Here is a 24,832-nt window from a genome sequence, read left to right on the forward strand (position 1 = left end):
ACATTCTACAATGTTGTAGAGATTCTTTTATTTGAAGAAAATGTTATCTGAAACATATTTACAACTGAACTCAACAGAGACTGTGAAATTGAACAGGCACTGCTCATTTGTTTGAGTTTTTTTGGTAAACATTTTGCTGGTTTTTTGTTTCTTTCTCATTTTGCATCAACTTTTATCAGTCCATGCAACTTCAATGCCCTCAATGAAGAATGCATAATAAGCCATACTTCTTAAAAAACTTCCTTCTGCATATAGAGATACATTTGCCACATCAGTCCCTGTAGCACAGTTTTCAAAACCATTCTGTCAAAAATACAGTAATACAAAGACTGGCTTTAGTGTCACTAGCTCATACTGCTTTCCCCTTTTTTAGGCCACCTTTGTTTTACTGGTACTGTATCATGCAATAAAAGTATCAAAGGCTTATTATAGTGTATTACAATGCTAGTGGCACTGAAGCCCTTTTCACAAATTCAACATACATTTGAATTGCAACACACAGATATTTCTAAAGAGTAATAACTAGTGAACCCTTTTATTATAAAAAAAAAAAACTACTTACAACCATTGAAGAAAAAATTGCAACAAAAAATGTAAAAATTGACCGTCTCCAACTTGTCCCCTTTACTATTAACAATGTGACCAACAGAGCTGTGGCGTGGAAACAGTACAAAGAGTTGTCATGGCAATAAGTTTGGCTGATGCAAAGGTCATTGTGCAGGGTTAAAGGGCAAAATCAGTGGTCCGTGTTATCCTCCAACTGCAGTGCTCCACCACACCCACACAATTTTGAGGAATTAGAAAAAATAGGGGAACTAGCAGAAAGTGCAAATAAGAAGAAGACAGTTTTCAGCTCCTTCAGCATGGAGTAGAACATTCAATTTTGAGCTTTTCCTGTTTAGCTTGATTAGCCTGCGTATGATTTCATTTATTTTTTTTTTTAAGTTTTCTACAGAAACCCAATAAAAGTCCAGGAGCATGCAGCTGGTTAATGTTAACAAAAGACCTTGATAGGATCATGTAAACTATACTGGATGTCATGCTTGGGGCCTTACTGCCAGCAACATTATAGACTTGTTTCATTAAAAGTGAATACTGTACACTGAATATGGGATAACTTTCTGCAGCCTTCATAATCTCACACAGTAAATATAATTTAGATTTAGGTACAGAACACACTCGGGTGTCACGGCTGAGCATGTCCTTGTGCAATCTCTTTCATTAAGTCCTTATGAAGCTACAAGTTGCAAATCCAAAGTTCTGCTCCCTGAGGACACAGCTGCGTGAGACATAAGTACTGTTTTAGTTCTCTGCCTATCCTGAATTGCTCTGTGAACCTAATCTTAAATACCATCATGTAACAATCACAAAAAACTTTTGCTAAAGGCCATATATACTAATAAAAAGACAGTGGTGCTTCCAACATTTTGAAATGCTCTGAAAACCAACTTTTCCAATACTAAATACAACAAAATAACCTTCATAAAATATAACTTTTCTCCATTTACATTTTTTAAAGGATTAGTAACCTGTGCTTTTCAAGCACAGGAATCTGCGAAATAACTCCTAACATGGACAGATTTGTTTTAATACATAAATTAAGAAACTGGAGAGTTTTAACCCAAGTCCAGTTTCCAAACAAGGAATATTCTTGTTTACTTTAAAAATGGAAATGACATGCATTTCCATTATAATTGTTAAAAAGTTAGCTTTACAAACAAGGGTACTTTAATTAAAAAAAAATTCTTAACAAAACTATACAGTGTACAAATTACTGTCTACAAGGTAGGCGGTTCATTCAGAAGATCCTCCTTTCTTCTCGCTACTTGCAGCTTCACAAATTCATTCACATATTTTCAATGGAGCTGCCCACCTGAACATCACCCCACAATTATATTGCTATAATTAATATTTTTGCCATGTCTTTATGTACAGTCTCCTTCACTGCCTTTTTTTTCCTTAGTCAAGCCTCAAACGTTCACGTCACTCCAGGGGAAACACACTTCAGTGGCACAGCCATGAGGCCGGGGCTGCAAAGCAACTTAATAAAGGCAGAACAGTGCACATAGAACGGGGTGGCTTGATTTAGTCAGAATACACTTCCTGGTGAAGGAGGAGGCCAGAGACTGGATTTGAGTTCTCAATCTTTTGACTTCTAAGCTTAAAAAAATGCACACACACACACGATAAGTGAAAAGTTTGTTTTCTTCAAAACCTGCTCCTCTGTTAGAGAGGCAAGTGGAAAAACCCACAGCTGCTTGATAAACCAATTCGCTCACGTGGAAGCAGTCTGCTTTTAAAAATATTGCATCTGCAAGCTCAGTTTTTTTCCATAAGAGAGGTCAGAGATAACAGCAAAGCTCAGCTAAGACCACCCATCTTCCCACAAGGATAATCCCCATTTTGACTATTGCACTTCAAAGTCTCAACTCGTTTCCGTCTCATCCTGCTGTGCTATCAAGAGCCGAAGGGGACGCCTTGCTAGCGGCACTGCTCCAGGGCCGTCCCCAGCACACACCTGCGCTCCCGAGCTGCCCCGTAACGGGTGTGCTGAAGGGGCAATACACCGCCCACTTTGCCAGGCCGGAGCCTGAGATATCCCCAAGGTAGGTCTACTGCCTCTCCCTTACTCTTGACAGCCACTTACTTAGTGAATGAATTCACTTACTATGGGGCTCAGAAAAAGAGCAACATAAAGTTGGGTTTTTTTTTTAATTTATGCAATTTAGCTATATATAACTCTTAAGGATTTTCTTTTCTACAGCTTCTCTCAGCAGCCTTTCCGGCTTTGCCTCCGCTCGTTTCTCCCGAAACGCCCTGCCGGCGGTGGTGCTCCCGCCACGGCAAGGAGGTCCCGGGGCCGGGGCCGGGGCCACGCCGCGGTGGGGGCTCCAGGGAAACCTCCGACGCGCAGGCACGGCCGCAGGGGCTGCGATACCCCGCAGGGAGCCCCGTTTTCGCAAGCCCGCTCCCACCTTCGCTCGCGCCCAGAAGAAGGGACGCGCTGGGAAGGGAAAACGTGCCCCGCGCCGAGCCGCGCGTGACGGGGGTCCCCGGGGTGCAGAGGGTCTCCAGCCACGGGCCCACTGCTTATCGGCAAGCTCTGACTGCACTGGAAATAAACTTTTATTTACACCGACATCTAAATCCGCGCGCTCAAAGCCTCCGCTCACACCGCAGCCCAGAGCTCTCCGTCTGACCCGCTGCCTGCGGAGACACCGGGAAAGGCAGAAGGCTGCAACTCACACGCCGTGCGTTAACAACCCTCCCACCCCCCAAAAAAAGCTTGACACAGACAAAAAAAAGAAGAATATTTACCAGTCGTGCAGACTAAAGGAGTCAAATTCTCTGCAGGAACAACTCCGGAGTCAACTGGAGTCAATGGAGTTACGCCAGCAAAGATTTTGGCCCTGTATGTGCATTTCCTAGACAAAGCAAACATCTTTGTCATTCTGAGCTAAAAACGTCTTCTAAAACGGACACTTTAGGATGCAGTTTCTTTGCCAGAATGGAAAAGGCTTCGTTTCACTGTGGGTCTTGACCTCTCTCTCTGTCTCTCTGTCTCTCTCTCTCATTAAAAAAAAAAAATAGAAAGAAATTTAAAGTAAAATAATTTCCTCAAGTCAAGTCTGCCTCCAACAGAATTCATTATTTATTTTTTAAATCCAGAAATGATTTCAGCTTGCACCCCAGGTGGGAAGTTAAAAGAGGGAACCGATTTGAAAGTTTGTCACAGTAGGCAGAACAGTCGCTTTGCAGCCCTTGCCTGGCTAAGGGTGCACTGCTTCACAGCTACACTGTAAAGTGTTAAAAATCCTCCCCACCCACCCCAGAATATATATATATGTATAAAAAAAAAATCCCCTGTCCATCTCTCAGTACACAAAAGGACCTCATCACACTGCAAAAATAGCAGTACCCACTTTGGTCAATTAAAACAAACAAAAAAAGCATACATTATTCTTTTTTTTCTTTTAAATCTGTGTACTTACCTATAATAACCAATACAGCTAAAAGCACTACCTACATAGGCAAAACTTGGTATTGCATAATTCGTATAAATTTGACCCCCCCCCCCCCAATATTAATTGGAAGATGAAAAACATGAAAGGTTAATAGAAAAAACACCAAAATACTGAAAATATTGCTGGTCGATTACAATTTTTAAGCGGCAACTATACACAGCCATGATATGCTTTATAAATGTGAGATAAAGGTATAACTGTCTAAAAAATCCATGATGTCACACTTTTTTCCCATCTGGAGTACAAAATATTTGTCATAAAAATGGTAAAGATTTAAAATGATAATAAATGCAGCAAAACAAGTGTAGTGATGTCAATTTTTTTGTGTTTTTTGTTTTTTTGTTTTTTTCCATTTTTTAGATTTCAAGGCAAGGCACGTAATGTGGACATTATATCTTCGTGCAAATTAGGATTACTGGAAAGAGTATTTTAACTGATTATTTTTTAAAGAGACATAGAGGCAAAATTTGTCTGCCCATGCACAATAAATTCTGTCAATATGTGAAATTTGTTGAACAAGGCTAATTTCTGAAAGCACCATGCAAGTTTTCAGCACCCTGTGATTAGACCTACTTAAGAGTGCATTGTTTTAAATATAACGTATCCCCATCCTGGTATTACCAGTTTGTAAACGGTAAGCTTTGCCCTTGTGGCATGGATTTGCCTGTCTCTTTGTCTCTATGATGCAGATTTTGCAGAACCATACATAAACCCTATGGGTTCTTGATGCAACCAGTAACTTTAAATAAATAAATACTACCCCTCTGTGGAGGCAGCGGCTAACCAACATAAGTGCTGTGTTTCCAATGATTTCTTCTTCTCAAGGACATGATTTGTCTTGATCTAATGCCTTTTAATGCCCTCAAAAACTGAGGGGAAAAATAAATTTGTTCAAAGCAATTTTTAATTCTTTTCTAATCCCCTCAATTTAGAGTCCAAGGGCTGAAGGACTTATAATGATGACCCCTTAGATATGAGTTTTAAATTGCACTTGCCTCTGTAAGTGTTTCTTTAGTGGGAAAAATGTTCTTTTTTTTCTTTCTGCTTTTACTGTTGCATGAGGAGATAACACTTTTACCTACATAGAGGCATTTCTTCCATAGAGCCCGTGTGTTCATACTGACTTTGAAAATTTCAAACTGGGTAACACACTACAAAAGGCTTGGTGAAGGGCCAAAGTTTAATAAATCCATACTGATAACTAAAGGCTACAGAGCTTATTTTTAAAACATTTAGAAATCAGAGTGTTGAGAAAACGGCTGGCTCACGGCCCTTGTCCTCCTGCAGCTCTGTTGCTGCCGCCTAGCCTTTGTTTTGTGAGATAACCAGGAATAGTGCTTCCATGCGTAAACAACAAGAATACTAAACCAATAAAACTAGCTTATCATGCAAATATTAAGGCATCTAGAAAGTCAGTTAAAATATATTGTCAGAGACAGAACATCTATTTCCCAGCGGACTTCATATAACAAAGGCTACTTAGCAGGGGCTGCATTCTACCCATCAGTGAAATATCATCGACCCTCTGTATGTCATTACAGTTTCAACCGTAAGGGAATTAGTGATTGTAAGTGCTGCAATTGCTGGTCTATTTTTCTTCTTTCTTCAGATTCGTTTCTCATCCTTTCTTCCTTTCTTTTTTTCTTTTTTAATTTTGCTTTTATTTCTTTTTTTTTTCCCTCAGTTGCTTGTTTCTGCTTGAAGGAAAGGCTCTCCAATTATGTTCAAACCATAATTTGGGACATTTGTCGGCAGGATCGGTGTCCTATTTGATACTTGAAAAGGAACCAAGCTAGCCCAGGTACCAGGACTGTTGAAAAGGGGGGAAAGAGACAAAGAGAGAGAAAGAGAGAGAGAGAAAATGAAACACAAATTAAGCATGTTGCCAAAACCAGAACACGATGAATTTGAATAAGGATTAAAGTAATATTCATTATAAACAGCACTACTTAAGATAAAATAAGAAACCAAATTTGTGAACATCACTTGAGCTTCAGCTATGCAGAGTTCTATATGCAAAAACATAACTTATTTGAAGAGAAGTAATTTTGTCAATCTTAATTGCTAGTAGTGTTACTGTTGTCTTACACTAAATTGCTTGTTTATCTAAGAAAAAATTCCAGAGGCAAGTGAGCAGAGCACATACAGCTAAACCATGTATGTGACACCACACGGAACCACAGTTATTATTTAAGAGCTAGCTAATGAAATTCATTACAGTGTACAAGTTAGACTGCTCCCTTCAAGAACACAAAATAAAGGTTCAGTGCTAAGTTCTCTGTGCATTTTTCTACTCTCTTGCATGCCAGCAGTTTATCCTCTCTCAAATCACAAACTGTGCCTCTGAGGTGCACAAGTCCCCAGTAGAGCAGACAGCTTGGACTAGAAGAGCTTTAATACTTGGAAGAATCTTTTTTTTTCTCCAGATATTTTTGGAAAAATATCAATGCCTAAGGAACACGGGATAACACAGAGCCCAGTCATGTAAACACTTGCTGTCAGTGGTAGCAATGAGTACCATGTATTTTTCAACTGAATCATGAGAAAGGAAATATTTTCAAAGACAATTCAATGACTTTGTACCTTAAATCACCATTTCAAAAGCACCTATGTCACTGAGGTGTTTAGGTCCCAATGACACTCACATTTTTACCAAGTCCTGATTAGTAATAGGTACTGTACCCACTATAAAGCATTTGCAAGATGGGCACTCAAAGAAAGGAGGCCTGAGCTGCCTCTATTCAGTAGCCAGAGCAGACCCTGAGCGGCCTTTTATTTAGATGTGTTTCTGGCAACTCAGAAATAATGGGCTTTTGAGAAAGTCTGGTCAAATTTATTCAGAAGGAAAATGGCATCATTATGTCAGCAATCATTACCAAACAAGTAAAAACAAAACTGGACACACAGTGTGCAAACACATGCTTCCTTCACATTGTGCCGTATCGAGTGTTTCTCTGCACTGGATACTTGTACAAACACAACTTACTTGGAAATACACATTGGGATTAGATTGATATGCCTCATGGTAATACTTCTGAAATCTGAAAACGCTGATATATTTTTGTGAGGGCTGGACAATACAAGTTTTCTTTCTTCTGTTTCTTTGGTCAGCCCTCTGCAATGCTCTCTCCAGTGATGAGCCTGTACACTTCTGGGTAGTGTGAGCAGCAGCCATTAAAGGGAGACCAGACCCTTTTTAACTACTTTAAATTTATACATAATAATTATGCTTTTCTTGGCAGATTTATGTAATCCTTTCAGTTGCTGCTGCGTGAATGCTGAAGAGAGGGGTCAACTTACTTTGTAAAATCCAGTAATCATGTTCCTCAGGTGAGTCATACTAAAATTAATAGCAATAGCTTCTGTCATCTACTGCTGTTCAATAATCTTCACCTTTCTAAACCTGTTGATTTACTACTTCGATTCCCAGCAGCTTTGCTTTACCCACCAAAATGTGGAAAAACTGGCAGCCCTGCCTGTCTTAGTCATGGCCAGACTCTGAAGGGTGCAGGACTCATTTTATCCTCAAGGAATTATAAAAAGGATGGATACCCTAAGACGTCTGTAGTATGTCTGAAGTAACAATAATATTCAATAGCTTTTCTTATCAATTGGGCACATTCTTGAAGGCTATCTGAAAATTTGGGTTTTTTTAATCCTGTTTTTTTAACAAAATATTTGCTGTATTTTCAAAATATAAGATCAGCTAATCTGTTTGATTAAAGATTAAAAAAAATCCGGTTGACTATTCCAAATACAATAGTTTTTGTTGTTGAAGAAATACTTCCTTTTTGAAATTCAAACTCCGTATTTCTGTAACAAATGTAAAAATAACTGCAAAGACTTAAACCCATTTATGCACGACAGATTTGTCCAATATGATCTGTTGAAAAGATTATGGTCCTACAAAAGTATTCAACACCATACCATTTGAGAGACTTTATTGTTTCAACTTATTCTTCATCTTTCCTCATAATTTGTGTTTGAAAACACATTTCTTGTTACTATCTCTTTGGATTTCAGCGATGCTAAGAAGCAAATTATGAAGTAACAGCAACAACAGAAATCATTTCCAAGTAGTGATATTTGTAAAAGTAGGAAATAGGAATAAAACAAAACAAAACAAAACAAAGCAGATGTGTTTGTTTAAGATCTGCCTGAATACATGCTTTACAGTGTACAGGGCTTTACAGTCCTGTTACACAGGATTTACAGTGTTTAGCAAAAATATTACACAAAATATAATAGTAACTAAAAGAATGTAAATTTTGTGTCAGGTCAACACAGTATTACATATTAAAACATTTTTTGTTGGAAAGGCTAGATACAATGCTTTCAGGTTATCTTTCTGGAGAATTACTGTGCATTTCAGTGGCTGGATGTTTGTGTGACTTCTTGTTGTTTTAAAGCTGACAGCCTTCTAATGTCTACAGTGGATGAGGGAAAGCAGTTAATGCCGATAAAGAACAAATTACTATTTGTAACAGCTTTCTTATCCAGTACTTCATATAGAGGAGACAGAGATCTTGATATTTTGGAAAGTGCTCAATAAAAATAAATTGAGGCAAGTGACTAATAGGACTGTCATTGCCATATGACTAACAAATTTAATATAGATGTTTACTTAAACCTTTCAAACCTGCCATCTTATATTATGACCACGACAAAAATGCACTGCGCAATAAATTTGTCAATGCTGCTTATGAATCCTCAGGGAGGAATAAATCTCCTACGTTAACATTATGCAGATCCCAAATGAGTTTTACAAGCCTCTTATTTGCGGTGTGCAGGTCAAGCACTGGGGGACACCGACGGCTGCTACAGGGCCACCTTCCAGCCGCTGAAGGCAAGGGTGAGCCTGCCTGTGCCCCGCAGCACCGGCACACGGATGCACCGTTCCTGCACCGTGTTTGCAAAAGGAGCTGCTCCTCAGGTGTCCCGACGTCTCTGACCTACGCTCATCCACTGGGCAGCAGCTAAGTCTCACTCGCGGCAAGGAAGGACAGGATTTTCAAAGCCTGAGGAGCTCCATTTGTATTTTGGAAACTAAGCTTTAGGAATTACCAAATTGAGGTTTGATGAAACTGCATCCTGGGACACTGATACCACCAGCAAGAATTTAGTGCAAACCAAAGAGGAAACACGAATTAAAATTATTGATATAAACAGCACAATGAAGCACTAATCATGGTTCAATGCTCTGAGAAATGCAGTGAGGCAAAGAATAACCAGAAGTGTAACTTGGGCTTTGCTAAGCTGCAAATATACAGTTGCCAATCCCACATTCCCACATAAAATTGCCATAAACCTTATAATAAATTTAGCTGAACTTTCAATTGCTGTATGAGCTGCACCCTGCTTTGCAGTTCCCCAGGGCTTCTGTGTGCAACGAAAAACAAGGCTAGCGCCTATCATGCGAGCCAGACTGAAAGCCCAGGAGGTCAATATTCCCTGTCGATTTTCTCAAACTTGCTCTGAAGCGATCTTCTGTGAGAACAGGAGACATGAGTTTCCACCACAAAAAACATCTGTGATTTCTCCGCAGAGCTGCCTAGCAAAAGCACCAGTTAACACTAACTACAAAACAAACTCTGCCGGGGGTTTCCTTCACCACACTGTTTGCTGGTCTGCATAAGGACCAAGTAAGCTTTCAGCCCTTGGTTTCAGAAAAGCAGGGGCAATGCTCTCTCGCTGTTCACCGGGTGCCACAACACAGGGTAAGAGCGAGGTGCGCCCAAGCTCCCCACTGCCCGGTGCGCACGGGAGCTGGCTGTCCCTCCAGAAGCTAAAGGGACGTCCTTCTGCCCAGGGGCCTGCTCTTCCAGATAAAAAAAATCATTGTATGTATGACTGGGGGGAAAAAAAAAAAAAAACCCAAACATCTACTCCACTCTCCAGATCGCTTTTGCTGAAGGAATCTGTGGACCCCTGGGCTGACAGGGGTTATAGTATAGTACTTGTCACTTAGGACATAAAATGAGACCTTCCTCCCTACACCCCAAACCTGCTCTAGACTATGTCTTGAACAAAATTACAACAAAAGCACCATCAGACATTGCTTAGTTACCTGTGAGATTCGGACCAGTAGCCCTCGTGAGAGAGACTGGCTCACAAGACCACCCTCCTGAAGCCTTGCACCCCAGAGTAATTTTACTAGCAGAGACAGTGTTCTCTTACGATATCTAGATAGTCAGTATCAGATGTGCTATACAGGCATCATTCCCCAGTCTAGCCACAGCAAGTATAATTTGTTTATCCATTCAAATGTAATAAAACAGCAAAGAAAAACTCTGCAAGGGTCCTAGAGGGTTAACATTCTCTGTTACAGCTTTAACATGTTAATTCAATCAAGGTTGCTGCCATGAGTTCCTTCTAAAGATAATCAGTGCTCTTTCAAGAAGCTCTGATTAAAATATTACTGGAATGGACCACTAGCAGTACCAGTATTAAAGATATATACAGTCCACTTTTGAGACTATAATAGCGTAAAGACGATAATAAAGTTAAAAAAAATGAATACAATAAAGAATGAATCCAATCAGACTTGAGCAAATCAGAAGAGTTTTCATATTCTTATCTTCCACCAGTTAACATCTTTTCAAAATTTTCAAAAGTCTGTAAGAGTATTGTACCATTCAAAAAAGAAAGTCTCCTACTAAAACAGTAGTCTCTTAAAACAGTATTTTCTTCTTGCAGGCTTACTGCCATTTGCATGAACATACCAGCTTACCCAAGGTAAACCACAACATGCCAGGCTGGTCTTTGGCCGGAAGAGGTAGAAATGCCTTTGATGTTGACAGAAATGTCACAAGTGAGTCACCAAGCAAGGTTATTCTAACTCTATATTAAGCAAGTGTTCCCACACAGAAACACAGGGAACTCTACGATTTCAAATTGTTATGATCATATGAACTTTGGAAGAGCAATTGTGCTAACCTCCATGCCTTGGCCAAATTTCAATTCACACATTTCTGCCAAAAGAATAACCATCTCTCAACATCTACTTAGTGCAGTACTTCTGCTACTTTCTACACTACATTGGTATTTGCAGTTAAATAGCCGCCAAATGTCACCTCCAATGTGGGTATTTATTTCAAGAGATATCATATGAGGTATATCTCTGCTTAACTTAGGAAGACTTTCATAATTTAGTGGGGCACATACCAGCTCTCTAGCAAGGGGAGGAGGTGAAGACCTTCTGACTTACGTCTGGAAGAGGGAAAGGGGGATTCTGCTGTTGTCACACTGTCTCTTTTCCCTGCAGACCTCTTTTCGTGACATTAAAAAAAAACGTCATGAAGGGTCAGGGGGAGGCCACACAGCCGCCTGATGTTAAAATAAGTCCATAACAGAAATAGGGCCCAGAGAAATGCTGTGTGCCCATTCTGTGTCCTGGACCACTTGTGCATGTGTTTGGTGTGAGGACAGGGCTGAAGGAGGTTTGCAAACACACACGTGCACACAGGGGCTGAAACCGACTGGACACCCCACTCCCAGGGAGACGGAGGGCTCGGGTTACCAGAGACACTTATGTCACCCACAAAAAACAGCCTCTGCACTTTTAGATAAGCTTACTGACACAAATAAATACGAATACAACCAGGAGTACAATGATCGTGCAAGAGGAAAACAACTGTGGGAATGTGCAAAGGAAAGATTTAGAAAGGGCCTCTTTTAAATGTCCAGACTATTTTTTTTTCCTCCAAATCTATTGTGATTCTCTCTTCCAAAAATGTCCGTAGACATATTTGTAAACTCAATCAAAGTACCATTTATATGTTTTTCCCCAGATTTTTCAACTTCCAGCTGCAATTTGTTAAGTTCCGTATCTTAGCACTTAAAAAAAATATACAATTAAAAGTTTATTTATTGAATTAGCATAATTAAATGCAGATAATCCTGACTGTAGGGAAAAAAAAGTGTAATTTTACTGCTTCAAAAGGAAGAATTGGAGGTAAGATGATCCAGAAGCAGAAATCCAGAGTAACCAAGGGGTTAAAGATAAAGTTTACACTTGGGAATTCTCTGCAACATGCTCCTCCTTCCCTAACAGTGCTGCCAAAAATCATCTGACAGGAAACGTAAGATTAAGTTTGTCCTACCTAAGTGAACAAAGAGTGCTCAGAACAGGCAACCAGTTTACTGCAGAGTGGGAACTTTTCTAATCCTGCTGGAATCTGCAGTGCTGCTCAGAAAATATTACTGAAGTTGTTTTCTTTACTCTAACATCTTGCTTCTGGATCATCTCATTTCGGTCACACTGCAGCTTTTGCTGCTTCTCCCATAAAGGTTAACTTAAAGCTCCAAACATAATCATGTGGAAAATGGACATTATTGATTCCTATGGTCCATTGTTCCCCCATTCTAAGTCCCTGAAGTTCAAGTTCAATCTGGAATTACATCATGTCTGGTTTCTCCTGGTTACCAGACGGCTTGAGACGTGACCACAGCTACAGAAAAAACAAACAGCCTTCTTCACGCTTCGGCTCCCCTATCGATTCAAACATAAACTTTTTTTCTTTCTCTCAAGTATGCTTCAAGTATGGAGCATGGTTAATTTAGAGATTAAGTTCCAAATTAGATTATCTAATGGCATCTTAATGGATTGCTGACCCATTTCCTGTGGGATGGCAGCATGCAAGTCTGGCTTGAATACAATTAATTTCTTAGGAAGTGTTCTGAAGATGTTTGCTTAGATGAAGAGGAAACATAATGTTCTGTGCATCTTTCTGTATTACGGAGTTGGGTGAAACTATTAGTGATAGCAACTTAAATTGATAAAGACCAGAAATCATTAGGTTTGCCTCTGTGAATACTTTTACCATCAGCATAGTTTGGCATTTCTGCTCTTAAATTGCAATGCCTGAATTGATACTTCTCTTCTGAAACACTACAGAGTGGGGGAGGGGGGCGTGGGGGAGAAAGGGGAGGGGTGAGAGGGGAAGAACCATTGCTCTAACAGGTGTCTGCGTTTGCCAAAATGTGTTTGCCAAAAGCAATGCTGTTGAATGTGTTACTTTAGTTGTTTTTGCTGGATTCAAAACCCATGCAAGGTCCTGTGATACAAAAGCAATTCTTACCAATTTTCACCCCCCCCCAAAAAAAAAACAGAGATTATTCCATTTGACTGCCTTATCAGCACTATTATCATAACCCCAGAGTGGTGCTGGGGGAAGAGTGCTGCTTGGAAAGTCGAATATGTGAACACCCCTACAGCTAAAGCTGAGAAGGAAATTCAGCTCTGAGAATAAAAGTCCCCTCAGGAGCTCCAGGAACAAACCAGCTGTTGTACTGTACTTATGTGTCAAGATAACAGACTGAAAGCAGGAAATGCTAACCTAGTGCATTTTTGCCTGGGTAGTGTCAATGTAATGTTAAAGTAACAGTTAACCCACAAAACTAACAAAGTAAGATTGTTTTTAAAAAAGTAGTTAGCAATAAAAAGCTATTTAAGAAGATCTGAGTTAAAATGCACATTTTGGCACTGAAAATTTGTTTACAGTCTGTGAAAGACTTGCAAATACTCAATGTGCTATAAAAGAGTTCAGTCGTGCAGTCCTTCATGAGTCGTCCCATTGGAATTAATATCCATGGAGTAACGAATCACTTGAGACCCTGGCTCAAGCTCATGTATCAGACTCTCCCCCCGTCTCCCGCTTTCCCTCACTCTCACTCATGTCTTAAATTTACTTGTTGCATACAGTCTTGCTCTCACACAATGCCTGAGACTGTATTTTCCTAACTGAACTTTAATAATTTCCAAGCTTCCCCTCACCTTCTGTTCCTAGGAAAACAAATTTATCAAAAAATTGCAGATATGAAAAAAGTTTTTTTTTTTTTTTTTTTTTAACTAGGTTCTGGGTATCTCTTTCATCTGTATAGCAAAAGTTGTCTTAAGCAGTCCCACAGCACCTGAGAACTTAATTCTAGTGATATGCTTAAATCTTGTTCAGAGTTCAGCAGACATAATAAAATATATACCATAAACACTATAAATAAGCAATTAAAAATTTACTTCTATATGGTCAGAGTATCAGGAACAGAATAAAAATTATTTCCAAATATCTTACCAAATTCGTGGTTTTTTCCTCATTTTTAGGATGCACACAAGATGTTTTATAAAAGTATTTCCTTTAAAGACATCAGCATGTTTAATTCAACTAAGCAAAGTATTCAGCTAGGTTTTATTATAACTGTCTGTTACAACTGTTTCACTTTGGAAGAAAATGGTGCACCAATGAGGTGAGGGGATTTTTTTTTAATTTTATTTTATTCAAATTCTCTCTTTTGGCCACTGCTCATTCTTTTGCACATGGATCACCACTGTCTGATATCTGGGACTGCAGATGACAACAGACACATAATTTTATAAGGAAAGAAAGGCCCAGCAAATTTATTTTGAAATCTAGATACCATTTTCCTTGTCAAACACAACAGGGAGCTACTAATAAGAAAATGGACACAAAAACAGCAGAGATTTTATCATCTTTCTCTCTCCCCACACCTTTGAGGTATAGGTCACTGACAGGACCCCAGGTGAAAGCTCTCATCTTGGTCACCTCCGTTACCTGATTTCTGTACAGACTGGACAGATAGTATTCTCAGGCACTGCCAACTCTTTGACCTTCTTGAGGTCAACAACATTTCTCCAAAATCAGTATACTTAAAATAACTGCAGAACTCTGCTGTAAAAAATGAGACTGAGTACTATCCAAATGCATACTGCAACTTTACAGGAATACATTTATAAAACAGTTTTGTGGTAGAAAATTTGCCTTTCTGAATTAGAATATATTTTTTTGCCTATCAGCAACAATTCCTTTTTGGAATACATTCCTCCTTTTGGTGTAATAAAGGCTTGCTGCTCGTTAATCTGCACATGTATCATTTTTGTTCTTAGATCCTCACTTGCATGGATATTTGAAGAAGAATGAGGTACTCCAAGGCCCAAATCCTAAAAGCCGTCTACTTATGGAGAACTATGACAATGCTTCTTTGTCCTTGAAGGCTGTGCAAGCATGGCCTAGACATGGTCAGCAGACACCCATGGGAGAATACGTGCCCAAGCACATCCCGGAGCACGGATGTACAGGAAGGGTCAAGCAGGCAGGTAGCATCTGGGCAGTTCTGCATATAATGTTGGGATGATCATGCAACATGCCTGCATTCATCATCAAAGGTTCCTTGGTCATCAGTAAGAAATCATTTTTCCCTCTTTCCTTTCTTTTCAAAATTTACACCCAAGGATCATGTGTGATGGGTACTAAAAAACAGAATTCACCAAACACTGGGTCAGTGCTTCAGCCAGTGTAAGCAGGCATTGCTTTAAAGAGGGGTCAAGAGCGATGACTGATTTAAACTATTCAAGGATGCTTCTAGATAGGCATTTGTGAGATAATTTACTAACTCATGTCAGTGTGCTGAGAAAGCAACATCCTTTGTAGTGGGAGAATAAATCACCTGCTCTGTGCTACATTAGCTCAGTTTGGATTCACTCTTGCTAGTACATTGAAAGCTGTGCCAGTTACTACATGATGGGGATTTATATGTGAATCACAGCCCTTCAGGAGTCGAGGTGAATCCATTAGCTAATCTTCCACTGTGCCTTTTTATCTGTGATGGGGGAAGTGACTACACTGTGCTTTTCCACCAGAATTCTTCCAGATTTTCAATATTATTACACAAATATTGCAGAAAGTGTGTGCAGTTGAGTAAGTCACCACTGATAGGTCACTAAAATAATGATATTCAAGGCATTTAAACTTTGGATTTGTAAACAGTACTTAATTTCAAATTCCATAATTACGCTTCCAAGTTGATACTCAAAAACCCCAAACCTTCTAGCAACCCACAGTGCAATATAGCATATTATAAAGCTTTTTGCAAAGATTTTATATATTCGCACTCACGCTCACATACATACTTACACAAACTATCTAGAAGTAACTATACCGTCATGTGTACACAAATGTCCAGGAAGTATTTAAAATTATTTTGAGGGATCAAATAGCTAATGCTTCATTTGGTGTGGTCCTGACCTGCAGGGTTTACGTTACATGTACAATTCCCATTAAGCGCTGAGCTTTACTGAGAACCCTGAACATCAAAAAGCTGAAAGACTGATATACCAGCCAACAATGCCTATTTATTTATACACTTATTTAAACACATGCACATCTACTGTTACCATAAATGATGACAAACTAACAAAGGTAAAAGATAATAATGTGCAATAGATTAATGTACCAAAAGTTAAGGTTTTGCTTGCATACAAGAAGGAATTGTCTGTTGTGAAGACCAGTCCTAATTATTTTGCCATTTAGTTTAAAAAGGAGATAGTTTATATCTTACCTTCACGTACATGTTAGTGACCTAAATCTAAACCAGCTGATTAGTCATAAATGTCTCTAAGGATAGTATAATTATTCATTGCCCAAAACACCACCACCTCAGAAATTTATTATTTTACTCATCTATATCTTCAGAAACACCATCTTTTCTTTGTAGTAACATCTAATCGCCAAGAAATATGACTGTTAATTCTGAAAATCACATTTCCATTTTTAAAGCCTAAAATCAGTATTAAAGATAATCTGAACCTATATTCAAGAAATGTACATGTTTTGTTCAAACGCTGACACATATTCCTTAAGAGGCCTGCTAAAACAGATACTGTAGCTCAACGTAACTTTTTTAGGTGTGGTGTAGGGGGTGGAAATAATTAAAATGTTACCTTTGCCAAGTAATTCCCAATGTATCCTCACTGGCACTGGGGTATAAATGCCTGCCGTTTTGATTCATGGTCCAGTCACAAATCCTCAGCTGTCAATTGAAACCTAGCAGTCAGATATGGATCGAGCAGTACTACAGTTTTTAGTATTTAAATGAATACATGCAAACTAGTACTGTACATGGCAAACGCCTTACTTTCCCAAGAAGTAACTTTTAAAAAGAAAACAAACAAACAAACAAAAATAACTTACTGAAAAACAAATGCCTATAGATTTGCTAAAGATAATGCTACTTTAATATGCTCCTCCATTAATAAAGCATAAAAGAGTAACTAGTGTTTAGCACATAACAATTAGCCATTATTAGATTACAAACTGAGCTGGAATAAAAGAAAATGTTAATATTCGATAGTGAAATATTTTAAGAAAGAAAATCAAAATGCTGTTTTCTTTAAGCAATGCTCTAAATAATGTGTATTAAGTTAAGGTCAAATATAATCAATATCTCAAAGCATGCATTTGGTGAAACAGAAGACATGCAATTTATAGAAAAATTGCTCAAACTACACAAACTATGTCTTTATCTTACTATTTAAGAAGGGTAAAGGTATTTTGTAATTGAACTTTATTAATTTAGTGTTACTGAGAGTGGTTCTACTTAGTAAGTGGTGATAAGATAATCTAATCTTGTTCTAGACTTGGAATAATAGCATTTAAAATATTTTATTACATTTTAATATAATGAGGAATGTACTAAATGTAAGCTGAAACAAATTCTTCCCAGATCCTCAGATCATCAGTTCTGCCTTCACAGATTGTTCAAGTAACCCTATATAGCTCTGTTTGTTTAACAGCTGCCCTATAGTGCTAGCAGATTTATTGAAAAGATATATTGCTTATTTTTAAGTTTAAGAAAATAAACTTATCTGGCTTGTGAAGAAAACATATAAAAAGCATACATTTCAAGCTCTGTATACTCATGCTGTATATAAATTACTGTACCATTATGTATGATACAGCACTCTGAATTGAAGATAACCATTGCTGAGTTTAATTGCATTCAACACATTCTAGTTTTTTCTATGCATATTCACAGTCTTCAGGGTGCACAGGCTACAGCAAACAAACTAAAATAAATTATTTTCACAGGAGCACAATTAATTACAGTCTTTTCCTGACAAATACATATGCTAAGGACAAGACAATATTGCAAATCTGACCCTGTCTGGCTGTTATACTCATAAGCTTCCTGCTGTTAAGGTCTGAGAAATGGAAATGTTAGTCTCTGATGTTTTCACAGGGATTGTTTCTTGTTTGTTATCTAAAGAACTCTAAGGGACCTTCTAAAGGCCACTGAAAGCATGACTAAACCACATGAAATTAACCAGAAAAGGAAACATGCAGAGGGAAAGTTTGCTAGAGGTAACTGTGAAAAATACATTAAATATGCTTAAAGGGGTAAGTAAATACTTGGTATATTCACTTTATAAATGGTATCGTAAATCAGATCTTAATTTTGAAGAGAGAAAAATACATCAGCTCAGTTACTCAGTCTGCAGTAGCTGTATTTCTGCTATAAACCTTAAGAATGTGTCATCATTTTCATTGCAGAAGTGTATTTTAAAGCCTTATAACTTAGTTATAAAACTCACTTTCAGTTGAAACGTAAGACCTAAATTTTAAAAAGAAGAAAAAGAGGAAAAAGAAGAAGAGGAAGAAGAAGAAAGAGAAGAAGGAGAAGAAGAAGTATAAAATCTACAAATAAATTCTCTTTGGCTGAGTATAATAAATGCTAAAAATCCCAAACTTAGTGCTACTGAATGATTTTATGCACTTAGATTTAACTCAAAAATCTGGCAAGCACTTAGTGTGCAATAGAACCTGATTGTACTTTCTACTTGGGGAAAACAATACAGGGCTGACACATTACATCTTAACCAGTTAGTATACTAAACAGTGATATTCTCCCCACAGCTTGTATGAAAATTTTCTGAATGTACAGTAAATATATTAAAATTGTAATTAAAAAAGCTCCAAAAAGAGCTTTACAAATCTATTTCATAAATGTTAGTAGTGGCATACTTCATATTATATACACTCACACGCACCCAACACTTATACATCTATATACTATAATGATACTTATAGAACATACACATTTTAAATACATGCTGTACAAACATACCCACACATATATGAAGATTCATACTATACCAGATATACAGTTACTGAAGCTGTACCAACTATGCCCTACTTGTGGTAATTACAACTACATGAAATACTGAAAGTCTGTATAATGGCAAGTTCTGTGACAAGCCTGGGACTGCACCAGCTGTGTTGAAAACCACCTTCCCAACACCAAAAGCTATTGTTCCACACTCCTCGGCAGCCTCACATAGCTGCCATTTTGTTTTTAAAAGCTAACATGCCAGGAAAATGATTTTTTCTTCCTGATGTAAAATTCCCTCTCCCAAATCACTCCGGCTTAGATGTCAGGATGCCTAAGATAGCAGGCCAAGATAATAAATTATTTAGAAGTATCACTTGAAGAGCCTGCATCCCTCACATTCATTGAGTACTTCCTGGGTAAAAGGGCTGGAAATGCTTAAAAGAGCTCTAAGATCCCCCCTCCCTGCTCTATTTGAAGGACGAAGACGTGTGTTTGGAGCGTCAGCAAGGAATGCTGCCCATAGAGGACACGTGGACAGACCCGTAGGAAAAGCCTGGGAGCAGAGCCCTGACGCATGCACCTAGCTTTGGAAGGATGCAGGGCACCTGAGTACAATGTTTTGAGCTCTGCATGTTGTTTGGAGTCACGCTGAATGCTTTCTGGCCAGTTACAGACCTCAGAGTAACTTCAGTGGCCTTTAAAATTATGCCACGGTGTTAGCGGAGAAGGCACACTCGCCCACAGCAACCTAAAAGAGTTTCCGTGCAGGAGATGTGAAAAGGAGCGGCAGGAAACTACTCGTAGGCTGCTTGAGAAAGCTTGAATTCCCTGGCAGATGGACTTAACAGTTAACAGTGCTAGCCAGATGTGTTTAATAAATACTGAAAAACGTTACTAATGTTCTCAAAAATATGTTTTGAATGCAGAATAAATGACATGATTTGGCATGTGACAAGGTGAAAAGTCTTTCCTAGAAGGCTGCTGGAAAGGCCTGCCTTCCAGCCTCACGGCTTTGCTACTTGGAGCAGGGCAAGCCACACAAACACCCTTTCAGTAATGTCTTCCACCCACACAACGTTACCGGGTATTTCTTATTTCTCCCTCACCTAAGCACCCCAAGCAGAACATGGAGCCGTGCCATGCGGAGAAGAGGGGGCCCGGCCTCGCAGTGCACCACGAAGCCTCACCTGCCGCCCGACCATCCCCAGGACTCGGCACTGCAGCCCCAGGATGCATCCTCACCACGACACCCACGAGCAGGGAGAGAGCTCGAAGCCGGCGCTAAAGCTACCTGGCTGCAAGTATTTCTGCACTGGGCCCATGCAGCTCCCTTACCCCCTCCAGCAGCTCACACAAAGGGGCCACCGGCCCGCAGAGCAGCTGAAGTCTGACTGAGCACTTCCCCGACCTCTGCCACCGGCCGCAGCCGTTCACCTCCCCTGTCGCTGCTTTGCCACCAGTAACATGGCAGCAAGCACAGTCTCGCTTTGCACACTGCTCCGAGACCCCCCAACATGCCGTTCTGCCAGAGAGCTGGACTATCACCGTCGCTGTCTTTTCTGCTTATATTGGGCTATCCGGCACCGTTTCACATACACAGCTCCCATGCACATTAACATCCTATAGTCAACAGCTCAACCTTTAATCAGAGTCAATTTTAAGGATTAATAGTTAAGCAAGTTTTGTTTTCTCATATTTAAGGAGTAGCCATCTGAGATTAATATGCACTTCAAGCTACTCTGATGATTAGTTATTGTAAACAAATATTTTGGAAAGTGTAATAGGAGACTGTGCTATAGTTTCTGCCACTTGAGAAAAGCCCATAAAAGCTAACATTTGCATATTGTCATTGTTTTGACTGAAACTTCCTTTAAATGTGTTTCCTTTCCAGCAAGCATATGTGAAAGGTGACCTCTTATCCATTGACATACCTTCCTCACGGTCATGTGACCAAGTTTTACGTCAAACTGTCAATTATGATAAGGGACACAATAAGAACAGCCTAAGTGTTGATAACCTGTTTCCTGGCTTTACTGAGAAGTTCTGTTAAGAGCCCACTTGTGTTCTTCTCCAACCTTTTGCTGAAAGCAAAAGCAACATCCACCCAAAATATTTTAAAAACAGATACTCTGTTTTCAGTGGACATTTAAGTTTACAATTTCCATGATGACCAGTATGAAGAGAATACAATTTTGAACTGCATGATTCAGTAACTAAAGGATGCATCTGGAAAGAACAACTTCCTACCAAAGAGGCAGGGCAGTCCTGTGTGTAGGAAATAAAAAGCTATTTACAATTTTCTCATTTTACATTTTAGAGACCTGAAGTGTTTATTATAGCTGTATATATGGCAAAATGTCTCACTAATAAATGCCAAAGCTGTGTGAAAAACATGAATACCACACACCACATGCAGAAAGTCCAAGCTGTAGTGAAATCCATGCAGATGTGCTAAGCAGTGCAAGTACTAGAAGAGTTCACCAGTTCCTCAGTAACTGGGCCAGCATCAGTTAGCACATTTTACCAGGACAGACAGCAGAGTTTTAGAGGTCATTGTTTTAATGGGCCTCAAATATCTATTCCATTTATTTCTTTTTTTTTTTTAATTAAAAACAAAAATATCAGTCCCAAGCTCCAAGGTGCATTGAAACTGAGTAACATCTTGGCCAAGAAGGAGAGCCTTAGTTATTTTGTTCAGTCCTACAGAAAGTTGATTAATTCTGAAACCATCAATCTGTACTTCGAACAAATAGCTTCCAGTAAATCTATCTGTCTGTCTGTCTATCTACCTACCTACCTACCTATCCATCTACCTTTCTATATTCTTTACACACCTACAGTCCACAACTGCTATTTCTGGCAACATTCTAGGTAAATTTAGAACCACAAATAACACAAATTTATCTCTAAGTGTTCATAATTTCACAAACATAATGATTCCATGAAGCTGAGACTATAAATACAATGAGGTTACAGAAACATCATCCAATATCCATGAGAATTCTGGTCTGCTGACCACTAAGATTTTTGTTACTGAACTATTGATTTCTCCGTCAAAGCCATATAGCCATAAGAATGGACATACAGCTAAAATCTGACAAAGAGACTCTGTTCACTTGTAGAGGACTGGATTTGACTAAGTTATCTCAATTTGTCGTTTTTTTCCTCTACTATAGACTTAGAAACCATGCATCTTCAGGAAGTACATATTTAAGCAGTGAGTGAATCAGAGAAAGAAAGAGGGGGAAAAAAGGGGGCTGCCACCAGTGTGAAGATTATCCAACCTTTTTTGTATGCACAACTCGGTAAAGATGTTTTTTAATGCAGATGATGAGCACAGAGTACTAGATTTGACTTAGTAAAACCATCTCACCAACCATCAACAGCAAAATTAAGAAAAATGTCCTCACTCACGTACTACCTCTTATCATTCCCCCTTCCCCTCACTCCGCTGGCCTCCCCCAAGTACACTGCTACCACATTACTAACGATAAACTCCTGGAAGTGGACACAGAATCAAAGAAAACCAAGTGGTCAGTAACAACTTGCAATAGATATTTTGGAGCAGCTGGCACTTTTCTGCAACAAAACAGTGACTGTCTAGATGCCACTCTAGCAACAGGTTTGTTTTGTGACTGTTACTGTTACAGTACAGAATACTTGGCATTTTAAGGCAGTTAAAATCTAGACCTACCAGGAATCACAGCAGAAAATGGGTTGCATAGTTATAATTCCTTGTTACAACCTTGTCTTTCTAACTATCGATGTAGCATGCTAAGTAACGCATGTAACAGCCCATTTTTCACAGTATTCAAATCAGTAAATGCAAAAATATTGCTCCCATAGGTGCTATTATGCGCTGTCTTTCAAAATTGTATTTAATGCTTCCCATCCGAATGCCAGTATTTCAGATAGTTTGTGCTATAAATTCTTATTGGAAGTCCTAGCAAATTGTTACTTTGTCAAAAGTTCTCCATGTAACCCTGCACTGCAAACTGTATGTTTAACTTATAAGTTTATCATTGTTACTGTAATTTATGTAGGCTACATTATGGTTCTTTTTAACAACAAAAAAGCATTCAACAATACATGCCAATATTTCTCATAACTGGAGAGAATAAATCTTTATAAAGCCCCCACCAATGAAGTAAAAAATGCACTGGTGACAATATTTATTCTTAAGGGGTCAATGTATATTACAGGGTACAGTGAATGTTTAAGAGGCCTCTCTGGAACTAAAACCATTGACTTTCTAATTTAGAATTTCTCTCAGCTAATACAAAATGATTGATTGCCTTTATTTCATGTACCCCTTGATTTTCCTTTTCATTCATCACGGGCTGCTTTAAACAAAATGCATTTAGAACCTGCCACAAGAGTGGTCTCTTTTAAATTGTTGTAAAGTAATGAAAGGACATAGTAAATCAATCTCGTTTCTGCCCTATGAAAGGATAGCCTTTACTCTATTGAAGTTATTTAGACAGTTTCAGTTCTCTACTTCCTTCCATCCCCCCCGACCACTTTCTGGATAATAAATGTATATGGCACTGTCATCTCTGAGATCCTTTTAGGATTTAAGAGGATGAAGGCAATTAATTCATTAGAAACTTTTTTTGTGTATATTGCATTTATATACTCATATTTATCCATCTGAAAAAGGTTCATTGTTCAAGCATTCTGTTCTTGCAGGATTTTCAGCAGGACACACTATTCCCTAATTTTGCATGTATTTATGTACATAACCATTCAAAAACACACACACACGCACACGCACATACACAAATACACTCAGGCAAGCATACACAAATCCCCCTTACAAAATTTAGAAAAAAATAGAGAATTCACAGTGAAGAGGAAACTATGACACAATTTCTCAATTTACTGTATGGCTCACTGGTTACCAGTTGATGCACTTGAATGAATGAGACTATGGAGCAATATACTTTAGAAGGGAGAATGCTAGATTCACACAGTGGCATTGAAGAAGAAGAAATTTCTATTTATGTAGTCTATGTGAGAGCTAATTTATTTTTCCCTTTTCCCCTGATCCACAGGGCCACATGTTTTACCACAAAAGGGAGTGTAAGACATGGTGCTTGTGAACACCAAAGGGGATGATCCTTGAGATCACTCTCAAGTTTATATTCCTAGACCACTGCTAAAATCTCCAAATTTATTTCAGTCCATACCAAACCAAAATAGAAGATTCATTAAATAAGCATTATATGACTTACATGTGATAAACTCAGCCAAGAGAAAATTACATGTGCTGCCACTATCTTCTAGGCATGTGGGAAGGTCCTTGCAACTCTTTCAGTGAAGTTGAAAGAAGGGGGAGTGAGTTTAAGCTGTAGCAAATTTACAGAAAAATTGTGTCTATTTATGTGCAGTGAAAAAAAAAAAAATCATTCATCCCCAAAGTAACTGGATATCAGAAAATTGCCAAAGAATATTGTGTAAAAACCTCATGTGAAAATTTTTCCAGAAAATATATAGTGTTTAAAAAGAGAATCTTTTTTGTGTTTTAAAATTAAATAAACACATACTGTACATCTCAAAAAGAAGCATATTATAGTAATTATAACACATACAACAATATTTGAGAGGTGAAAAAAGCAATATACCAGAAAATTTACTGAAAAACCAATGGTTGGCAAAAACCACTAATTGTCATTTAGTATTTTCATAACTGTGTACAGATGTTTCCAGTTAGGTTTCACTGGTCAAAAAAAAGAAAAAAAAGTTGGCAAAATGTCAACTATCTTGAATAAACTACCATATTTATGATTTTCTCTGAACTCTGCATGTGGTGACCTTTAAAACAGACATACTGCCACCTTGCCCTCGGAGTGGGTAGGGATAGGGAGCTGCAGATGAAGCACAGTTTAGCTGTATCACAACAAACA

The 24,832-nt window shown here is 38.6% G+C and overlaps 1 protein-coding gene across 9 annotated transcripts in view; it reads right to left on the reverse strand.

Moving 5' to 3' along the window:
* NFIB (nuclear factor I B) overlaps positions 1 to 24,832 on the reverse strand; it is a 177,261-nt gene that overhangs the window by 678 nt on the left and 151,751 nt on the right. For 4 of the 9 annotated variants that reach the window (XM_026097877.2, XM_026097873.2, XM_026097872.2 and 1 more), the window contains 2 exons: positions 16,759 to 16,847; positions 1 to 5,835 (listed from right to left, as the gene is read on the reverse strand). The exon at positions 1 to 5,835 is cut by the window's left edge and continues 678 nt beyond it. In XM_026097877.2, the coding sequence (XP_025953662.1) occupies positions 5,706 to 5,835; positions 16,759 to 16,847 (219 nt within the window). In that variant the 3' untranslated portion in view covers positions 1 to 5,705. Of the gene's footprint in view, positions 5,836 to 16,758; positions 24,275 to 24,832 lie in introns of those variants that run through there. The other 5 variants (XM_026097876.2, XM_064501530.1, XM_026097875.2 and 2 more) reach the window with 2 other exon arrangements.

This window comes from Dromaius novaehollandiae, chromosome Z, assembly GCF_036370855.1.
Source record: "Dromaius novaehollandiae isolate bDroNov1 chromosome Z, bDroNov1.hap1, whole genome shotgun sequence".
Taxonomy (NCBI): Eukaryota; Metazoa; Chordata; class Aves; order Casuariiformes; family Dromaiidae; genus Dromaius; species Dromaius novaehollandiae.